This window comes from Mustelus asterias, chromosome 17 (assembly GCF_964213995.1).
Source record: "Mustelus asterias chromosome 17, sMusAst1.hap1.1, whole genome shotgun sequence".
Lineage (NCBI taxonomy): Eukaryota > Metazoa > Chordata > Chondrichthyes > Carcharhiniformes > Triakidae > Mustelus > Mustelus asterias.
In genome coordinates this window covers 34524075-34540219 of record NC_135817.1, presented here as the reverse complement: position 1 = coordinate 34540219, position 16145 = coordinate 34524075, and the positions used below count along the sequence as shown (strand labels likewise).

At 42.8% G+C, this 16145-nt stretch overlaps 1 protein-coding gene across 14 annotated transcripts in view; it reads right to left on the bottom strand.

Annotated features, from left to right (window-relative positions):
• The window catches only part of LOC144506416 (dystrophin-like), a 1861003-nt gene that overhangs the window by 51513 nt on the left and 1793345 nt on the right, over positions 1-16145 (bottom strand). For all 14 annotated transcript variants that reach the window (XM_078232507.1, XM_078232503.1, XM_078232508.1 and 11 more), the window contains 2 exons: positions 13902-13967; positions 5898-5963 (listed from right to left, as the gene is read on the bottom strand). In XM_078232507.1, the coding sequence (XP_078088633.1) occupies positions 5898-5963; positions 13902-13967 (132 nt within the window). The remainder of the gene's footprint in view (positions 1-5897; positions 5964-13901; positions 13968-16145) is intronic.

Below are 16145 nucleotides of genomic sequence, written 5' to 3'. Positions count from 1 at the left end.
GGGAGGAAACCCATGCAGACATGGGGAGAACGTGCAAACTCCACACAGACAGTGACCCAGACCGGGAATTGAACCCAGGTCCCTGGCACTGTGAGGCAGCAGTGCTACGCGGTGCGGTCACTGTGCACTGGTGGTGGAAGGAGTAAGCGTTTGTGAATGGGACACCAGTCAAGCAGGCTGTTTAGTCCTGGATGGTGACAAGCTTATTGAGTGCTGTTAGAGCTGCACTCATCCAGGCAAGTGGGGATATTCCATCACAGTCCTGACTTGTGCTTTGTAGATGGTGGACAGGCTTTGGATAGTCAGGTATGTTATTTGCCACAGTGATGATAATGGCATTGAATGTCAAGAGGCGATGGCTGGTCTCTCTTTCTGGAGATGGTCATTGCCTGGCACAAATGAAATTTGCCACTTGTCAGCCCAAGCCTGGATATTGTCAACCTGCATTTGGTTATGAACTGCTTCAGTATCTGAGGAATCATTATATGATTCTAACGTTGTGTAATCAGCATACATCCCCACTTCTGGTCTTATCATGGATGAGGGTCATTGATGAAGCAGCTGAAGATGTCTGGGCCCAGGACACTATCCCGAGAACTCCTGCAGTAATGTCCTGGAACTGAGACGATTGTCCTCCAACAACTTCAACCATCTTCCTCTGTGCTAGGTAGGACTCCCAACTAATGGAGAGTTTTACCAATTCCCACTGACTTCGGTTTTCCTGGCACAAAGCTTAGAGAGGTATTTTATTGATTTACCTAGACCGGCTGAAGTACAATAAAGCGAACTTTTTTCTTTGTTAAAAACAAGAAAACTTGTCTGATTGGTTCTTTTATAATCACAGTGCCTATACAGTTAAACACTCACTGAATTGGCAGGAATATCCTTTTCACAAAAACCCTCTGACAGTCAAATGAGTGGTGGTGAAAGAGGGTCATTTGACCCCCTCCTCACCTGATTGTAACAATATGCATACATTTCACTTGGCTGTACATAAATTCAAACTGCTCACCAGCCTAAGTCTACTATAGTTGGGCTGGAACAGTAAGTGGAAAGGGTGATTTGTGATAATATGCATTAGTCTCTGGTTCATGTATTTTGCAGCTCTTGGCAGTGAAGCCAAATTGGAGTGTTATTTATATCTCCACAGGATACTTAGAATCGCAAGGCAAATTTACACCACTACTGAAACAGGGTCACAGCACAATAGTCCCCAGAATAACAATGCTGCGAGAGTAGGTTCTCCCAGTGACTCGCATGGTTTAAAAAAAGTGAATGGCTAAGCCAGAGAGTTGAGAAAGTCTATGCTGATTTTGAGTAGCTTAATGTGCCTACTTTGGGGAAGTGTAAATCAGCCATGGTGTCAGCTGAAGATTGCAGTTCTGAAATCATTGCTGTCAGCACATAAATACATTCTGGCACTGATGGCATAGTTCCTCCCATTGTTGACTTGCCAACACTCATTGTCTTGGCGCACACGTGGGCAAGCATTACAGGGATGCCAGTCCCTTCAGAAGGGATCACATTTTTGGGCAGGTGAGTAACAGGAAGAATTACAAACAGAATGAAATAGATCAAAGCAATACTGTATTGTCTCCATTCTTCCCCAAAGACTAACAGCTGAATCTGTAATGATCCCCACAATTGAGCACCGAGTTAAAGAGACTTACTTGTCTGTGCTATAATCTTCATTAATTAATTATAGAGTCTGTATAGCTAAAAATAAATGACATTTAACCCTGGATTGTGAATATCTTTATTGCTTAAATTCCTGTTGTCAGGAGACTCAATTAGTGAGTTTCAGCAATTGCTTAGAAATGATCTTTATGTCAACTAAGACCTATTATTTTCAACTTCAGAAATGCAACCTGTAATCTGCACCCTAATTCAATGCTTTATCCCAGCTTTCCTTTGTACATAAAACAACCTGCTTTAATGTGGTGGATGGGAGTCAGATAAAAGCAAGCACTTCAAGCTGTATTACCTCATTTCCAGGTCCTTGTTTTGTACAATACAAATACAAGTAAAAAAAGTGCATCATCTCATTTTTTTTCTAATTTCCTTCCATGCGCAAGTGATAATGATGAGGCTGCAATTTGATTGCCAGCCCACTGTCTTGACTAAGTGGCGGTGGATCTTCCTCTCAAACAGCTGCAATTTTAGTGTTGAATCCTGCTTTTGTGATCGTCATAGTCAGAGCAAAACAGCACGGAATTAGGCCCTTCAGCCCAACCAATTCATGCTGACCATGTTGCCCTCCCAGCTAGTCGCAATTGGCCCATATTCCTCTAATCCTGTCCCAACCATGTCCTTATCCAAATGCTTTTTAAATGTTCCTATTGAACCTGCTTCAATCGCTTTCTCTGGCAGCTCATTCGATATGCACACCACCCTCTGCGTGAAGAAGTTGCCGCTCAGGTCCCTTTTAAATCTTTCTCACCTTAAACCTTTGCCCTCCAGTTTTCAATTCCCCTATCCTGGGGAAAAAGACTGTGTGTTCATCTTACCTATGCTCCTCATGATTTTATACACCTCAATAAAGATCACCCCTCACTCTCTTACATCTGAACTTCAACATGCAATACTGCTCCGAACAGTTATCGATTCTGTATCATTCTTCATTATGTGCAGTGGTCTGAAAAATTCCTCCTCTTTTAAATAATAAAACCAGTGATCCCGTAGCAGATATTATCAGCGGGTGGTTGAGTCCTAGAATTCAATCACAGTGTTAGATTCCAAGTGCTACATATCTATACTGTACTATTATTGTGCAAGGAGCTTTACAAGAATTGAGTGTGAAAACTAATACATTGTAGTTTAAGGTCATTTGTATGATACCAAGTGAGTTTGATTATTTCATATAATGCCGCACACCAACATTGAGAATCGAGAGCCCCAATTTCACCCCAGCGAGATTGCGGATTCACGCACATCAAAGCAGCCCTGAGAAAGAGATTTTTCTTTTAGAGGTGCCATCTTTCAGATGAGACTTTAAATCAAGGCCCCATTTGTTCTCTCATATTAGCATAAAAGATCCCATGGTTCAAAACGTAGTAGAATGCTCCTGATATTGTGGCGAATATTAATCCCTCAAATCAAACATTACTTGGTCTTGGTGGGTGTAAGCAATTCAAAATATTTCAATGGCTGTGAGACAGTTTGGCAAATCCTGAAGTTTCTTTTAAATGTGCCATAAGAGCAGGAGGCAGATTCCATTGCATCTAGCCTGGTCAGCATTTAGCAACACATGCAGCCACTCATAAGTACAAGTTTAAAGAGATTAGTTTAAAAGTGATCAGACCAGGGCTGCAATCATAGAATCATACAGCGCACAAGAGGCCTGTTGGCCCATCGGGTCCACACCGTCACATTAGAAACACCTGCACTCCCAACTAATGCCATCTGCCAGCATTTGGCCCATTGCCCTGAATGCTATGATGTGCCAAGTGCTCATCCAGATACTTTTTAAAGGGTGTGTGGCAACCTGCCTCATCCTCCAAGGCAGCACATTCCAGACCATCACCACCCTCTGGGTAAAGGTTTTTCCTCATTTTCCCCCCAAAACCCCCTGCCCCACACCTTGAACCCATGTCCCCTCGTGACTGACCTTTCAACTAAGGGGAACAGCTGCTCCTTATCCATTCTGCCCATGTCTCATAATCTTGTACACCTCAGTCAGGTCACCCCCTCAGTCTTCTCTGCGCCAACAAAATAACCCAAGCCTTTCCAATCTCTCTTCATAACTTAAGTGTTCCATCCCAGGCAACATCCTGGTGAATCTCCTCTGCACCCCGCTCCAGTGCAATCAGATCCTTCTGATAATGTGACGACCAGAACTGCACACAGCACTATAGTTGTGGCCTCACCAAAGTTCTATATAACTCCAACATGACTTCCCTGCTTTTGTAATCTATGCTTTGATTGATAAAGTCGCACACGTCTTTTTCACCACCCTACTAACATGCCCTTCTGCTTTCAGAGATCTGTGGACAAAAACGCAAAGATCCCTTTGTTCCACAGAATTTGGTGCAATGCATCACACAGAGTATGAATGAACATCAGCATCTAGACTTGTCAACTCAAGCAGTGATGCATACAGACCCTCCAACCAGCAACATCTTTCTCTTCATGGGCCACTAGGTGCTGATGTTGATCATTCATGCTCTATTCACCTGCTTACAAGCTTTACATTGACAGAATACAATTCTTTCCTGTTGTTTTGGGAAAAATATTTAACAAGGGCCTAGTGGACACAATCAATGACTCCCTGGGCCTTTGGGAATCACTGTGTCCTCTCATGGCACCATTGTTCTTTGGAATAATCACATTGTGTTCTCCAGCAAACAACGTATTAAAGATTCACTTAATGCACTTGCAGAGGCACTGATTCTCTAATAACTGCAGGTTTGCAAGTCTTTACCTGCATATTTTGGTATGGAGGGACTGGTGCCATCAATGCTATGTATCTCACAGTTGTCTAACAAACCTGTTGTTTTGCATCTTCATCTAAACAACAAACATATGGAAGAATTCTCAATGTAAGAATCGTTTGAATTGTGCAGAAGAAAGGTGAGCATAAGAGAAGAAATCAAAGTAACTGATTACATTAGGGGGGAAAGATTTCAAATAGTTTTGAAGTAAACTCAGAACTGATACTATAATTCACCTCTCTAATTTCTGTCTCATTTGGCCATGTACTTTAAAAATGCTAATTTATTGAGAAGATAATACAGCAGAAGAGAGAAAATTGGCCATTTGATGACATTTTTACCCAAATACAGACAGTGCTACATGCATCTGCTAGAAATTGTGGCAAGAAGTTTGCAGAGATCCAGTATAATGGATCTCTGCCCAATATTTAGACTAGCTACTTTCTCCTTGTAGATCCTTAAGGTTGACGAGCCCTACCAACTCAGAGCTGCCTGGCTGACAGGCACCAAACGCCCGACTTCACACCGCTGCCCACATTTCTAAACAAAGACTGGCACATGAAGCCAGGCAGTCAGCATTTGATTAGGGGAGACTGTTTGAAATGCTGATCACATGGGACTTCTTGAGGATGAAGACATCTCAGCTCTCATCATCATCCTGATCCTTCTAACCCTCATGAGTGCGAGACCATGGCAACTTTAGCTGCACCATATAAAACAATCAGAAGCATTCCATTTCCACTGTGAAGTAGCAGGACAATCTTCCCAGCACTGAGGTTCATGTAAAGCACTGCATACCTGGCATCAAAAACAAACTCATCAGCGATCAGTTTTGCTGTGCTGGTCATGTAATTCGCATGTACAAATCCCACATACCAAAGGCGCATTCCACAGCTAGCTGAGCATGGGAACCAGAACCAGCACCACAGGACATCCCAAACTTAGATATAAAAGACAATCTGAAAGCCAACTTTAGGATTTGCAAGCTGGATTCCAATACATGGGGAGAATCAACCTTGGGCACACCCAAAAGGAGAAGTCTGTGTCATCAAGCAATTTCAACATTTGAAGAGAATAGAGTCAAGAGCATGGTGCTAGGCCACTGTCTCCGTCCATCCCTCCAACTCTTGACTTCATATGCAATATTTTGCAATTGATTTTGCAAATCAAGACTTGGCCTAACGTAACATGTGAGAGAACATCAACCTAGACTGTAAACTGGCCTCTTTTTGTTTACTTTCTGAACACTGATCTGTTAAAGCAACAGGAGAATCCATTCTATTAGACTCCAGCAACTAATATCTTGTGGCTTTCTGAATGTACTAAATTATGTGCAAATATAATTCCAAGGGACTAACAATTAAATCTGGAGATGAAAATCCATGTGGAACTAAATGATGTATTCTGGTTGTGTCACTTATACTTGGTTTTCTGAAAATAATAATTAATTCTCACTCTAATACATACATGCTTTCATTGGGTGAGATGCTGTCATTCAAGTAAGATCCATTTCTGTTTTCCATCTCTGCTAGCCTGCAAAACAAAAATCAGCAATTATCAAGGTTGTGGTGAATTGAAACAGCTTTGCGAAAATAACTAGTCACTTTTTACATTTTTGGGACAAAGTCTTCAGGATATAACAATGTCAGCATCAATCTCACCAGGGTTTACGAGGGTCCGTGGAAACAGACAGACTTCCACAAGATTACAAACTTCATCTCTAGTGCAAGCCTTCCCCATGCAACTGGTAAACCTGATACTAACCTGTCATTAGTAGGAGATTAACCAAGCCCCCACCCAATTTCCCCCTTGGCCCTTGTAGGGAGGCTGAAGAAAGTTTTTTATTAAAACCATCAACATCTTATCTTTATATAGCACCTTTAACAGAATGAAGGCACTTCACAGGAAATGTTATAAAACAAAATATAACACCAGGCCATATAAAGAGATATTAGGTGAGATGACCAAAAGCTTGGTCAACGAGGTAGGTTTTAAGAAGGTGTTGTAAAGGAGGCAAGTTAAAGAGGTTTAGGGAGAGTATTCCTGAACTTGGGGGCTAGGCAACTGTATGGCTACCAATGGTGGAGCAATTATAATTTGAGAATTCACAAGAAGCCAGAATTAGAGAAGCGCAGTTATCCCGGTGGGGTTGGAGGATATTACAGTGATAGACGAGGTGGGTGTGCCGGAGGAGAATCTTAAGATCAAACGTGACACCAGGGTTGTGAGTATCACAGACTTAAATCTCAGACTGTTGCCAATGGGAGAGATTAAGTCAGCAGCTAGGGAATTGAGTTTGGAGTGGAGACTGAAAACAATGGCTTCAGTTGTGCTGATATTTAATTGGAAAAAATTTCAGCTCATCCAGGACCGGATAACCAATCTGTCTTCTGCTTCTTGGATTTTTGCACTGGTCCCACTCCATCAAAGACTCCTTTCAATTAGGTCCAATTTCTGCGTGGAGGTCAGCTTGCCTCTTCTCATTTGTTGTGTGGAATGCCAGTCATTTGCTCAGCACCATGTGAGCCAGGGAAATGGAGACTCCACCTCTGCTCCATCCTCCTGATGATGTGCATCTTGTAAGGATCTGGTGGGTGAAGGCTCCAGACACTGTACTCAATGTACCTAGGTACCCCAAAAATGGTAGAGACCAAGCACAAGCATACCCATATGTTTCCAGTGGCTTCCACCAGTCTGTCCCACTGTAGTTACAATGGGAAACCACAACAGCTTTTGCGCCCTGGAGTTACAATGGAAAACCAACAGGAGCCAGGCAAATGTTTGGATCCTTTTATCTTTTATTGATCATTTCAAAAGTGAGTTGGATATATACTTGAAAAGAAAATATTGAGAGTGCTTTAGGGAAAGAACAAGAGGGTGGGACTTATTGAGTAGCCCCTTCAAAAAACCAGCACAGGAATAGTGGGCTGAATAGCCTCCTCTGTCCTGCATGCCTTTTCTTCCTCAGGATCAGTAGGTTATTCTTATTCTTCAGTTCATCCAGATGGGTACGCTTGTAGCAAATGAATGAGATGGTTGCCTAATCCCACATCTTATCATTGCTGTCAGGCCAGTCAGCCTGGGGGCAGAGGAATTGGATTTCCGAAGCCCCATCCCAGCATGCCTAGAAATGCTATAGCCTATATTGAACATTCCCTCTGCAAAGAGCAGCTCAGATTAGGAATTGCTATGTCTACTTTTGTTTTGTTTTGAACAGTCAAACCAACAACTTCCAAGAAGCCAAAGTTGTTACCCTCTTTTGCAAAAATTATTGATTGAGCCCACACATTGCACTCATTCCTTACAATAAGCAATCCAGTAGGAGGCAGCTGAACTCATGAACCAATTTATCTATCTCAAGTCTTTCCACTCCCTATATCTGACTAATGAACAAATTATCCTCAAGGAGTGATAACATAGCATTCAGATGAAAAGGAAACAGGCAATGCATGACAGTGCATGTTTCTAGCCAAGTTCTCTTTGTAGTGATAGCAATTCACAGAATTATCTAGCTTCTGACATGTCACATCAAGGTAGGATGAATAACCATATTTTAAAACATTGCCATTCACCAGGGACATGATTTTTTAAAGTGGCTACTTGAACTCCTAATTATGGCTCCAGTTCACATTAGCTGACAGGCATTAATATGATTCAAATTAACCAAGGTTTTACATAAATTCTTTATATGTCATAGGAAGCTGTTGGATCCATGAAAGTCTTGAATTCAATGTTAGTTTTTAGGGTACATGTTTTAGGATGCCTCACCTCTTTTCAAGGATTTCTTTTGGCATTTTGTTTAAATCTCTTTCCTTAATCTGCTGGGTTTTTGGCTACAGCAGATCAGCAAGCGTAACAATCCATTTCCAAAACCCCACTGGTACCTGCAGTGATAGTCTCATCTTCCCCATTAACTCTCATTAGCAATCTTGCCTCCTCACAAATGTTGGTGTACTGCCTCCATCAATAGAAAGATAGAAATTAGGAGGCGCCATTCCGCTCTTCAAGCCTGCTCCGCCATTCATTTGACCATGGCTGATCGTCAAATACAATATCCCGATCCTGCCTTCCCTCCTTGACGAGTACCACACAGTGTCAGCAAGCCAACTCTTAGGGCCATTGCATATAGCCCAGAATCAACGACTTAAAGCAAGCCACTACCCACACTCAAGCAACAGGATCATCACTATAGCTCTGCGCACCAATCGACAAATGTCTTTGTGCATACATGCTTGTCTTTCACTGCATCCTCTGGTGCATGTGCAGTTTGTCCCAATACCATTTGGTGTAAACCTATCAGCCAGTGCAAGTACTGGTTGTACCTGCGTGTGGTGATATCATCAACCATCAGCAATTGCTGGCTATTCACTTGGCCTCTTTCTGGCTCTGGGTAACAGTCACTCTGTCTCTCACTGCCTGCAGTTTCATGACTCAAGCTGTTTGCTGCTGCTCTGCCACCTCATGCTTCTCCACTACAGCACTCACATTGTTGATCTGGAGCACTCGCCATGCCTTTCCCGAGCCCTCACCATCCTTCTCCCAAGCCCTCATTGCCCCTCTCTCGAGCCCTCGCTGCCCCTCTCCTGAGCCCTCGTTGCCCCATTCTCAACACACCTCGTCCAAGCCCTTGATATGCCTCATAGAACATTACAGCGCAGTACAGGCCCTTCGGCCCTCAATGTTGCGCCGACCAGTGGAACCAATCTAAAGCCCCTCTAATCTACACTATTCCAATATCATCCATATGTTTATCCAATAACCATTTGAATGCTCTTAATGTTGACGAGTCCACTACTGCTGCAGGCAGGGCATTCCACACCCTTACTACTCTCTGAGTAAAGAACCTACCTCGAACATCTGTCCTATATCTCTCACCCCTCAATTTAAAGCTATGTCCCCTCGTGTTAGCCATCACCATCCAAGGAAAAAGGCTCTCACTATCCACCCTATCTAATCCTCTGATCATCTTGTATGCCTCTGTTAAGTCACCTCTTAACCTTCTTCTCTCTAACGAATACAACCTCAAGCCCCTCAGCCTTTCCTCATATGATTTTCCCACCATACCAGGCAACATCCTGGTAAATCTCCTCTGCACCCTTTCCAACACTTCCACATCTTTCCTATAATACGGCGACCAGAACTGTACGCAATACTCCACATGCGGTCGTACCAGAGTTTTGTACAGTTGCAGCATGACCTCCTGGCTCCGAAACTCAATCCCTCTACCAATAAAAGCTAACACACCGTACGCCTTCTTAACAACCCTATCAACCTGGGTGCCAACTTTCAGGGATCTATGCACATGGACACCCAGATCCCTCTGTTCATCCACACTACCAAGTATCTTACCATTAGCCCAGTACTCTGTATTCCTGTTACTCCTTCCAAAGTGAATCACTTCGCACTTTTCCGCATTAAACTCCATTTGCCACCTCTCAGCCCAGCTCTGCAGCTTATCTATGTCCCTCTGTAACCTGCCACTTCCCTCCACACTGTCTACAACTCCACCGACTTTAGTGTCATCCGCAAATTTACTAATCCATCCTTCCACGCCTTCATCCAGGTCATTAATAAAAATGACAAACAGCAGTGGCCCCAAAACAGATCCTTGCGGTACATCACTAGTAACTGAACTCCAGGATGAATTTTTCACATCAACCACCACCCTCTGTTTTCTTACAGCTAGCCAATTCCTGATCCAAACCACTAAATCACCCTCATCCCATGTGTCCGTATTTTCTGCAAAAGCTTACCATGGGGAACCTTATCAAACGCTTTGCTGAAATCCATATACACCACATCAACCGCTTGACCCTCATCAACCGCTTTGGTCACCTTCTCAAAGAGCTCAATAAGGTTTGTGAGGCACGACCTACCCTTCACAAAACCGTGCTGACTGTCCCTAATCAAATTATTCCTTTCTAGGTGATTATAAATCCTATCTCTTATAATCCTTTCCAATACTTTGCCCACAACAGAAGTAAGGCTCACCGGTCTATAATTACCAGGGTTGTCGCTACTCCCCTTCTTGAACAAGGGGACAACATTTGCTATCCTCCAGTCTTCTGGCACTGTTCCTGTAGACAATGACGACACAAAGAAAAGGCCCAAGGCTCTGCAATCTCCTGTCTAGCCGCCCAGAGATTCCTAGGATAAATCCCATCCGGCCCAGGGGACTTATCTATTTTTACCCTTTCCAGAATTGCTAACACCTCTTCCTTATGAACATCAATCCCATCCAGTCCAACAGCCTGCATCTCAGTACTCCCCTCGACAACACTGAGCCACAAGGACAGACTCTGAGCCAGTGACCCGTACACCATGGCTTACCCCTGTTAAGTCCCCCCCGCCCCCCCCCCAACAGCATCCAAAAGTGTACTATCCCCAATTTCTACTACATTTTTTGTTTCTCCCCCCAACTTGGATGGCTCCCTGTACCTTGATACTGTGGTCAGTTTGCTCATCCTCCCTTTCCCTACCCTTCTGAGCTGCTGGGCCGGACTCTGCGCCAGAGGCACAGCCATTGTTGCTCCCCCCAACAGTACTTAAACAGGAATACTTATTTTTAAGGGGCACAGCCACTGGGGTACTCTCTAGTACCTGACCTTTCCCCTTCCTAACCGTGACCCACTTGTCTGTCTCCCGTGGCCCCGGTGTGACCACCTGCCTGTAACTCCTATCTATCACCTCCTCATTCTCCCTAACCAGACGAAGGTCATTGAGCTGCAGTTCCAGTTCCCCAACGCGGTCCCTTAAGAGCTGCAGCTCGATGCACCTGGCGCAGATATGGACGTCCGGGAGGCTAGCTGACTCCAGGACCTCCCACATCCGACATGGAGAACAACAAACTGGCCTCACAATCATAATTCCCCCTTTCTTCCAATGACAAAGGAAAAACTATCTAAACCTACCCACCTCTGCCTGTTTACGCCGAAGCCTGATGAGCCAAAGCCCATCAGCTCTCACTCTGCTCCCTGCTCACTCCCGACGCTGCCCGCTCAAAAGTGCGGCCTGCTTTTAAACCCTCCAAAAACCTTCCCAGGCTTCTCCTGGGCCTACTTCCTGTTTTTGCACTCTGAGCCAAATGGTGTTCTGGTCTCTTGACTGTTGCCAGCTGTGGTCTATTGTGTTCTATCTTGTCCCCACCATCTTTCCCACCCTTCTTTGGAAATTCAGCACCCGACTCTAACCTGGTACTCCCGCTCCTTCCTTCCTTCCTTGTTTTACCTAGATCTGCTCCATCTTTGATGTAGGAAGCTGCCCAGGATGTTGCAAGCTTTAATGCTACAAGCATTGTAATTACATGTGCAGTAAGTGCTACCTCTGCAATTGTGGCATCACCAAACTCAGCCTAGGGTCTTTCACATATTGTCAGGACATTTCCAACATATGACTTTACAATGGCACCATAATGCTATTGGTATGTCGAGGCAATGCATAGAACAACACTTGGACCATTAAATGCTGTCTATCAATTCAATATCCAAGTACAAACTATTTTGAACCAGTTCTACAAAAAGCTAAACATTTATAGAAACATAAGAAAATAGGAGCAGGAGTAGGTCATTCAACCCTGCTTTGCCATTCAATATGACTATGGCTGATCATCTATTTCAACGCTATATTCTCACGTTCACTCCATTTCGCTTTATGCCATTATGGTTTATAAATTTAGTTCCTTCTTAAATATATTCACTAACTTAGCCTCCTGTACTCGAGAATTCCACAGGTTCACCTGTTCACCTGAGTGAAGAAGTTTCTCCTCATCCCAGTCCCTGTATCCCAAGACTGTGACCCTTGTTCTAGACCCCCAGCAGGAGGAACAACATCCCTGCATCCAGTTGTCCAGCCATCAGAATTTTGTACATTTCAATGCGATCCCCTATCATTCTGCTAAACCTCAGTAAATACAGATCTGTCTAGTTGGCCCAATCTCTTCTCATATGTCAATCCCACCATCCCAGTAATCAGTCTGGTGAACCTTTGCTGCACTCCCTCTATGGCAAATATATCCAAGGGGCCCAAAACTGTGCACAATATTTCAAGTGTCGTCCCACCAAGACCCTGTACAGCTGCAGTAAGGCAGCTCCTCTGCACTCAAGTCCCCTTGCAATGAAGGCCAACATATCATTTGCCTTCCTACTTGCTTGCTGTACCTGCTTGCTTTTAGTGACCGGTGTACGAGGGACACCCAGGTCGTTTTAAATAGAATCCCAGTGGTGCAGGAGGAGGCCATTCAGCCCATTGAGTCTGCACTGACACTCTCCCCACTCTCTATCCCTGTAAGCCCTACATAGAACATAGAACAGTACAGCACAGTACAGGCCCTTCGGCCCACGATCTTGTGCCGAACCTTTTCCGAAACCAAGATCAAGCTATCCCACTCCCTCTCCCCCACTCTATCCCTGTAAGTCCATGCATTTACCATGGCTAATCCATCTAACCTACACACCTTGGGACTGTGGGAGGAAACCCACACAGACACGGGCAGAATGTACAAATTCTACACAGACAGTCACCAGAAGCTGGAATTGAAATCAGGTCCCTGGCGCTGTGAGGCAGCAGTGCTAACCATTGTGCCACCCTTATAGGTCTCTTTGAATTATGTTATTTTACGTCCTCGTACAGTGTCTGGTGTATACATATCAATCTCTTTGCAAGCATATTTCTCCATGTTGCAAGTATCTCTCACTGCAAGACCTCTTTGTGTTCTATTAAGCAGTGGAATTTAGTAAAGACATTACCAGTGGCATTTCATTTTTTAGATATGAATTTACTCAAGCTATCAATGGATATGCAGCTAAAGCAGGTAAATTAAGCTGAGCTGATCAGTCATAATCTAATTAAACAACAGAGCAAGCTCAAGTGGCCGAATGGCACACTCATGTACCATGAGAATGCATGTTCAAAACAACAAACTCCTTCAACGTGCCTTCTGAGGTTAGAAACAGTTGTTGGCACAATGTTTGACAGCCTATTTACATAATACCATATAATGGTGACACAGAAATTAAGAGTCAACTTGGAAGGAAATATTACTTAACAGTGCAGTTGTGTAAACTAGTCCAGGTGTTCTGAGAAAATCATTGTACATCAACATTGCAATTTCGCTTGAGCAGTGAATTGCATTAAAAAGCACCTAGATGTGAAAATAGCAGAGCTATGTACAAAAAAGTTACAGTCCACTTTCACACAACATCAGTTACAAACCTAATGATTATTACACTGAAGCACAAGAATATTCCATCCATCTTCAGCCTAGAATGTGGACATACTGCTGTAGACTGGAAAAAGTTAACTGAATATTTTTCCATGTAACAACCTTAGTTGGAAAGCCAATTGGAGATTACTGTTGAAGATGTCAATTTTGACAAAGTCGAGATGCAACAGAATCATTGAGAAATAATATATTTTGTTGAAATTAATGATAATTAAATTGAGCTCCACAAATGACACACAACGATCTCTTACCTGCTAGCATAATGTTCAATTCGTGAATGAGTATCATCATGTGACAACTGAGGGGATGAGGCAGGTCTGCAATTGAGAAAAAGACCTGCTGTTTACAGAAGTGTAACACCGTGCAAATCATAAAGTGACAGGCTGCCAGATTTATCACCTCCCACTGATAACAATTTACCAAGGACATTTGCGTACAATTATCTGGAACACAAGACGAACCTGTGATTACAATGCAGCAAATAATGACTACTGTATCTGCCAATCCCATTGTGATGTCCATCTCTGCATGGTCTACTTAACTGTGATAAAGACAATTGCGATAATTTATCTTTTGTGTTGCCCCAGGTGGGCAAGGTCTGGGACAAGTATGCTGCTGTGAATTTCAAAAGCCATATAATTCATACCAATCTTACTTTAATAAAATTAACCTTAAACTTTGCCATGGGTGACTTTCTGCATTCATCATGCTCTGCTTTTAATATGCATGTCTCTTCCTGATATTTCTGAAAACCAAATGAAAGATAATGTAACTCGATTCCCTTCATTGTGCTTGAAATGGTGCCAAATTGGAAAAGCACTTTTGATTGAAGAAAAATTATTGCCAACAGTACATAGGTAATAGAAACATTTCTATTACTGTAAATGGCTGATAAATGTCAAGGGATTTCAAATGGAGAACTGGTTATTTCAAAGGAAAAAGTCCATTTCCAACAGTTCAGAGGTTCAAACCAATAATCATTCAACAGTTCTACTTCACAGATTTAAATTAAAAATTTGAGAAAGGCAGCTTGGAGTTGTAAGATGAGATACACACATTTATTTAAAGTGAAGTCCACATTTTAAAATGAAGCATACCACTATTAACTCTGGAAAATTATTTATTGTAAAAATAATTTCTAATCTATTTATTCCCAGCACTGACTCACTCTCTCTTTCTATCAGGCTGAATAAATAATAGAACTGAAAGTTTATTACTCGGGGTTGCCTAAAAATTGATGAGGTGGATATGCAAACTACTGTGGTTTACTCAAATCTATGCACATTTAAAACCTGGATCCAGCATGGGAGTTGCTCCATCAAAACTACTCAATTATTCTCTTACAAAATATTGTAACACAGTTGGCATTCTATTGGTGGCATAATCACAATCATAGAATGATACAGCACCGAATGAGGCCATTAAACTCATTGTGCCTGTGCCAGCTTTTGGAAGGAGCTACCCAAATAGTTCCAACCCTCTGCCCTTTCAACATAGTCCTGCAGGTATTTCCATCAAGTCTTTTTCCAAGTCCCTTTTAAAAGCTAATATTTAATCTGTTTCCGCTACCCTTCTTTACAGACAGAAGAAAAACTTGCAGGGATATACTGTAGGAGCAGGGGAGGGGCGATTAATTCGATTGTTTGCTGAAGAGTCGATGCAGACTTGATGGGCTGAGCAGTCTCCTTCAGTGATGTTGTGATAAGATGTGCTGAAGATATGCAATTGCAATTCTTTGTGTGAACATAGGTGAACTCCCATCTGGACAATTCATCACTGTGGGATGACATTGAATATTCAAGCTAAGGTTTAGAAAAATTAAAGCCATAAACAACAATTTTAGGGTACATGAAGTTCCATTATTCGCACTCCTGTCATCCATTTTTATTTTTCAGTAGAAGAAAGCCTTTCAAGAGACACTTATTGACACTATTTTATTATGTATCACACTTATTGCTTGGGTATTACAGTGTCGTACATTGAATATGATAATGTGAGGACTGTCAATTATTCATCCATTTTCACTATTTACCTGCTGGGTGGGAAGTGTCCTCTCCATTTGAGGAGGATAATTAAAATTTAGGTATACACGAGATTGGTGATAATTTACTGCCACATCGGTGTTTTAACCAGGAAATAACCTTCCGCAACCGTGAACTACTGCTGAGGTCTTTTCCTGATCTCACTGCAGGAGGACCATATTTACCCAAGCAAAAGGGAGTTTATGTTGAGCTCCCAGAAAAATTACTGGAGCAGAGTGGGAGAAGCTCTGAGGAAATTCCTGTGCAATTTTTAAAGGGTTAGCATTCTGAAGGAGATTATAATGTTGAACGTTGTGACTCTCTCGGCGAGGGATACATGGTAACTTCTGAAACCCACTTTCAATGTTAATAACGAAGCAAAGATTCCTCTGCTCTACAAAAAATGCAAGTGGGAAGTTGGAATGGGTAGTCATGTAAAACATATGGTGTCGCATCAGCCGATATTCAGTCAAA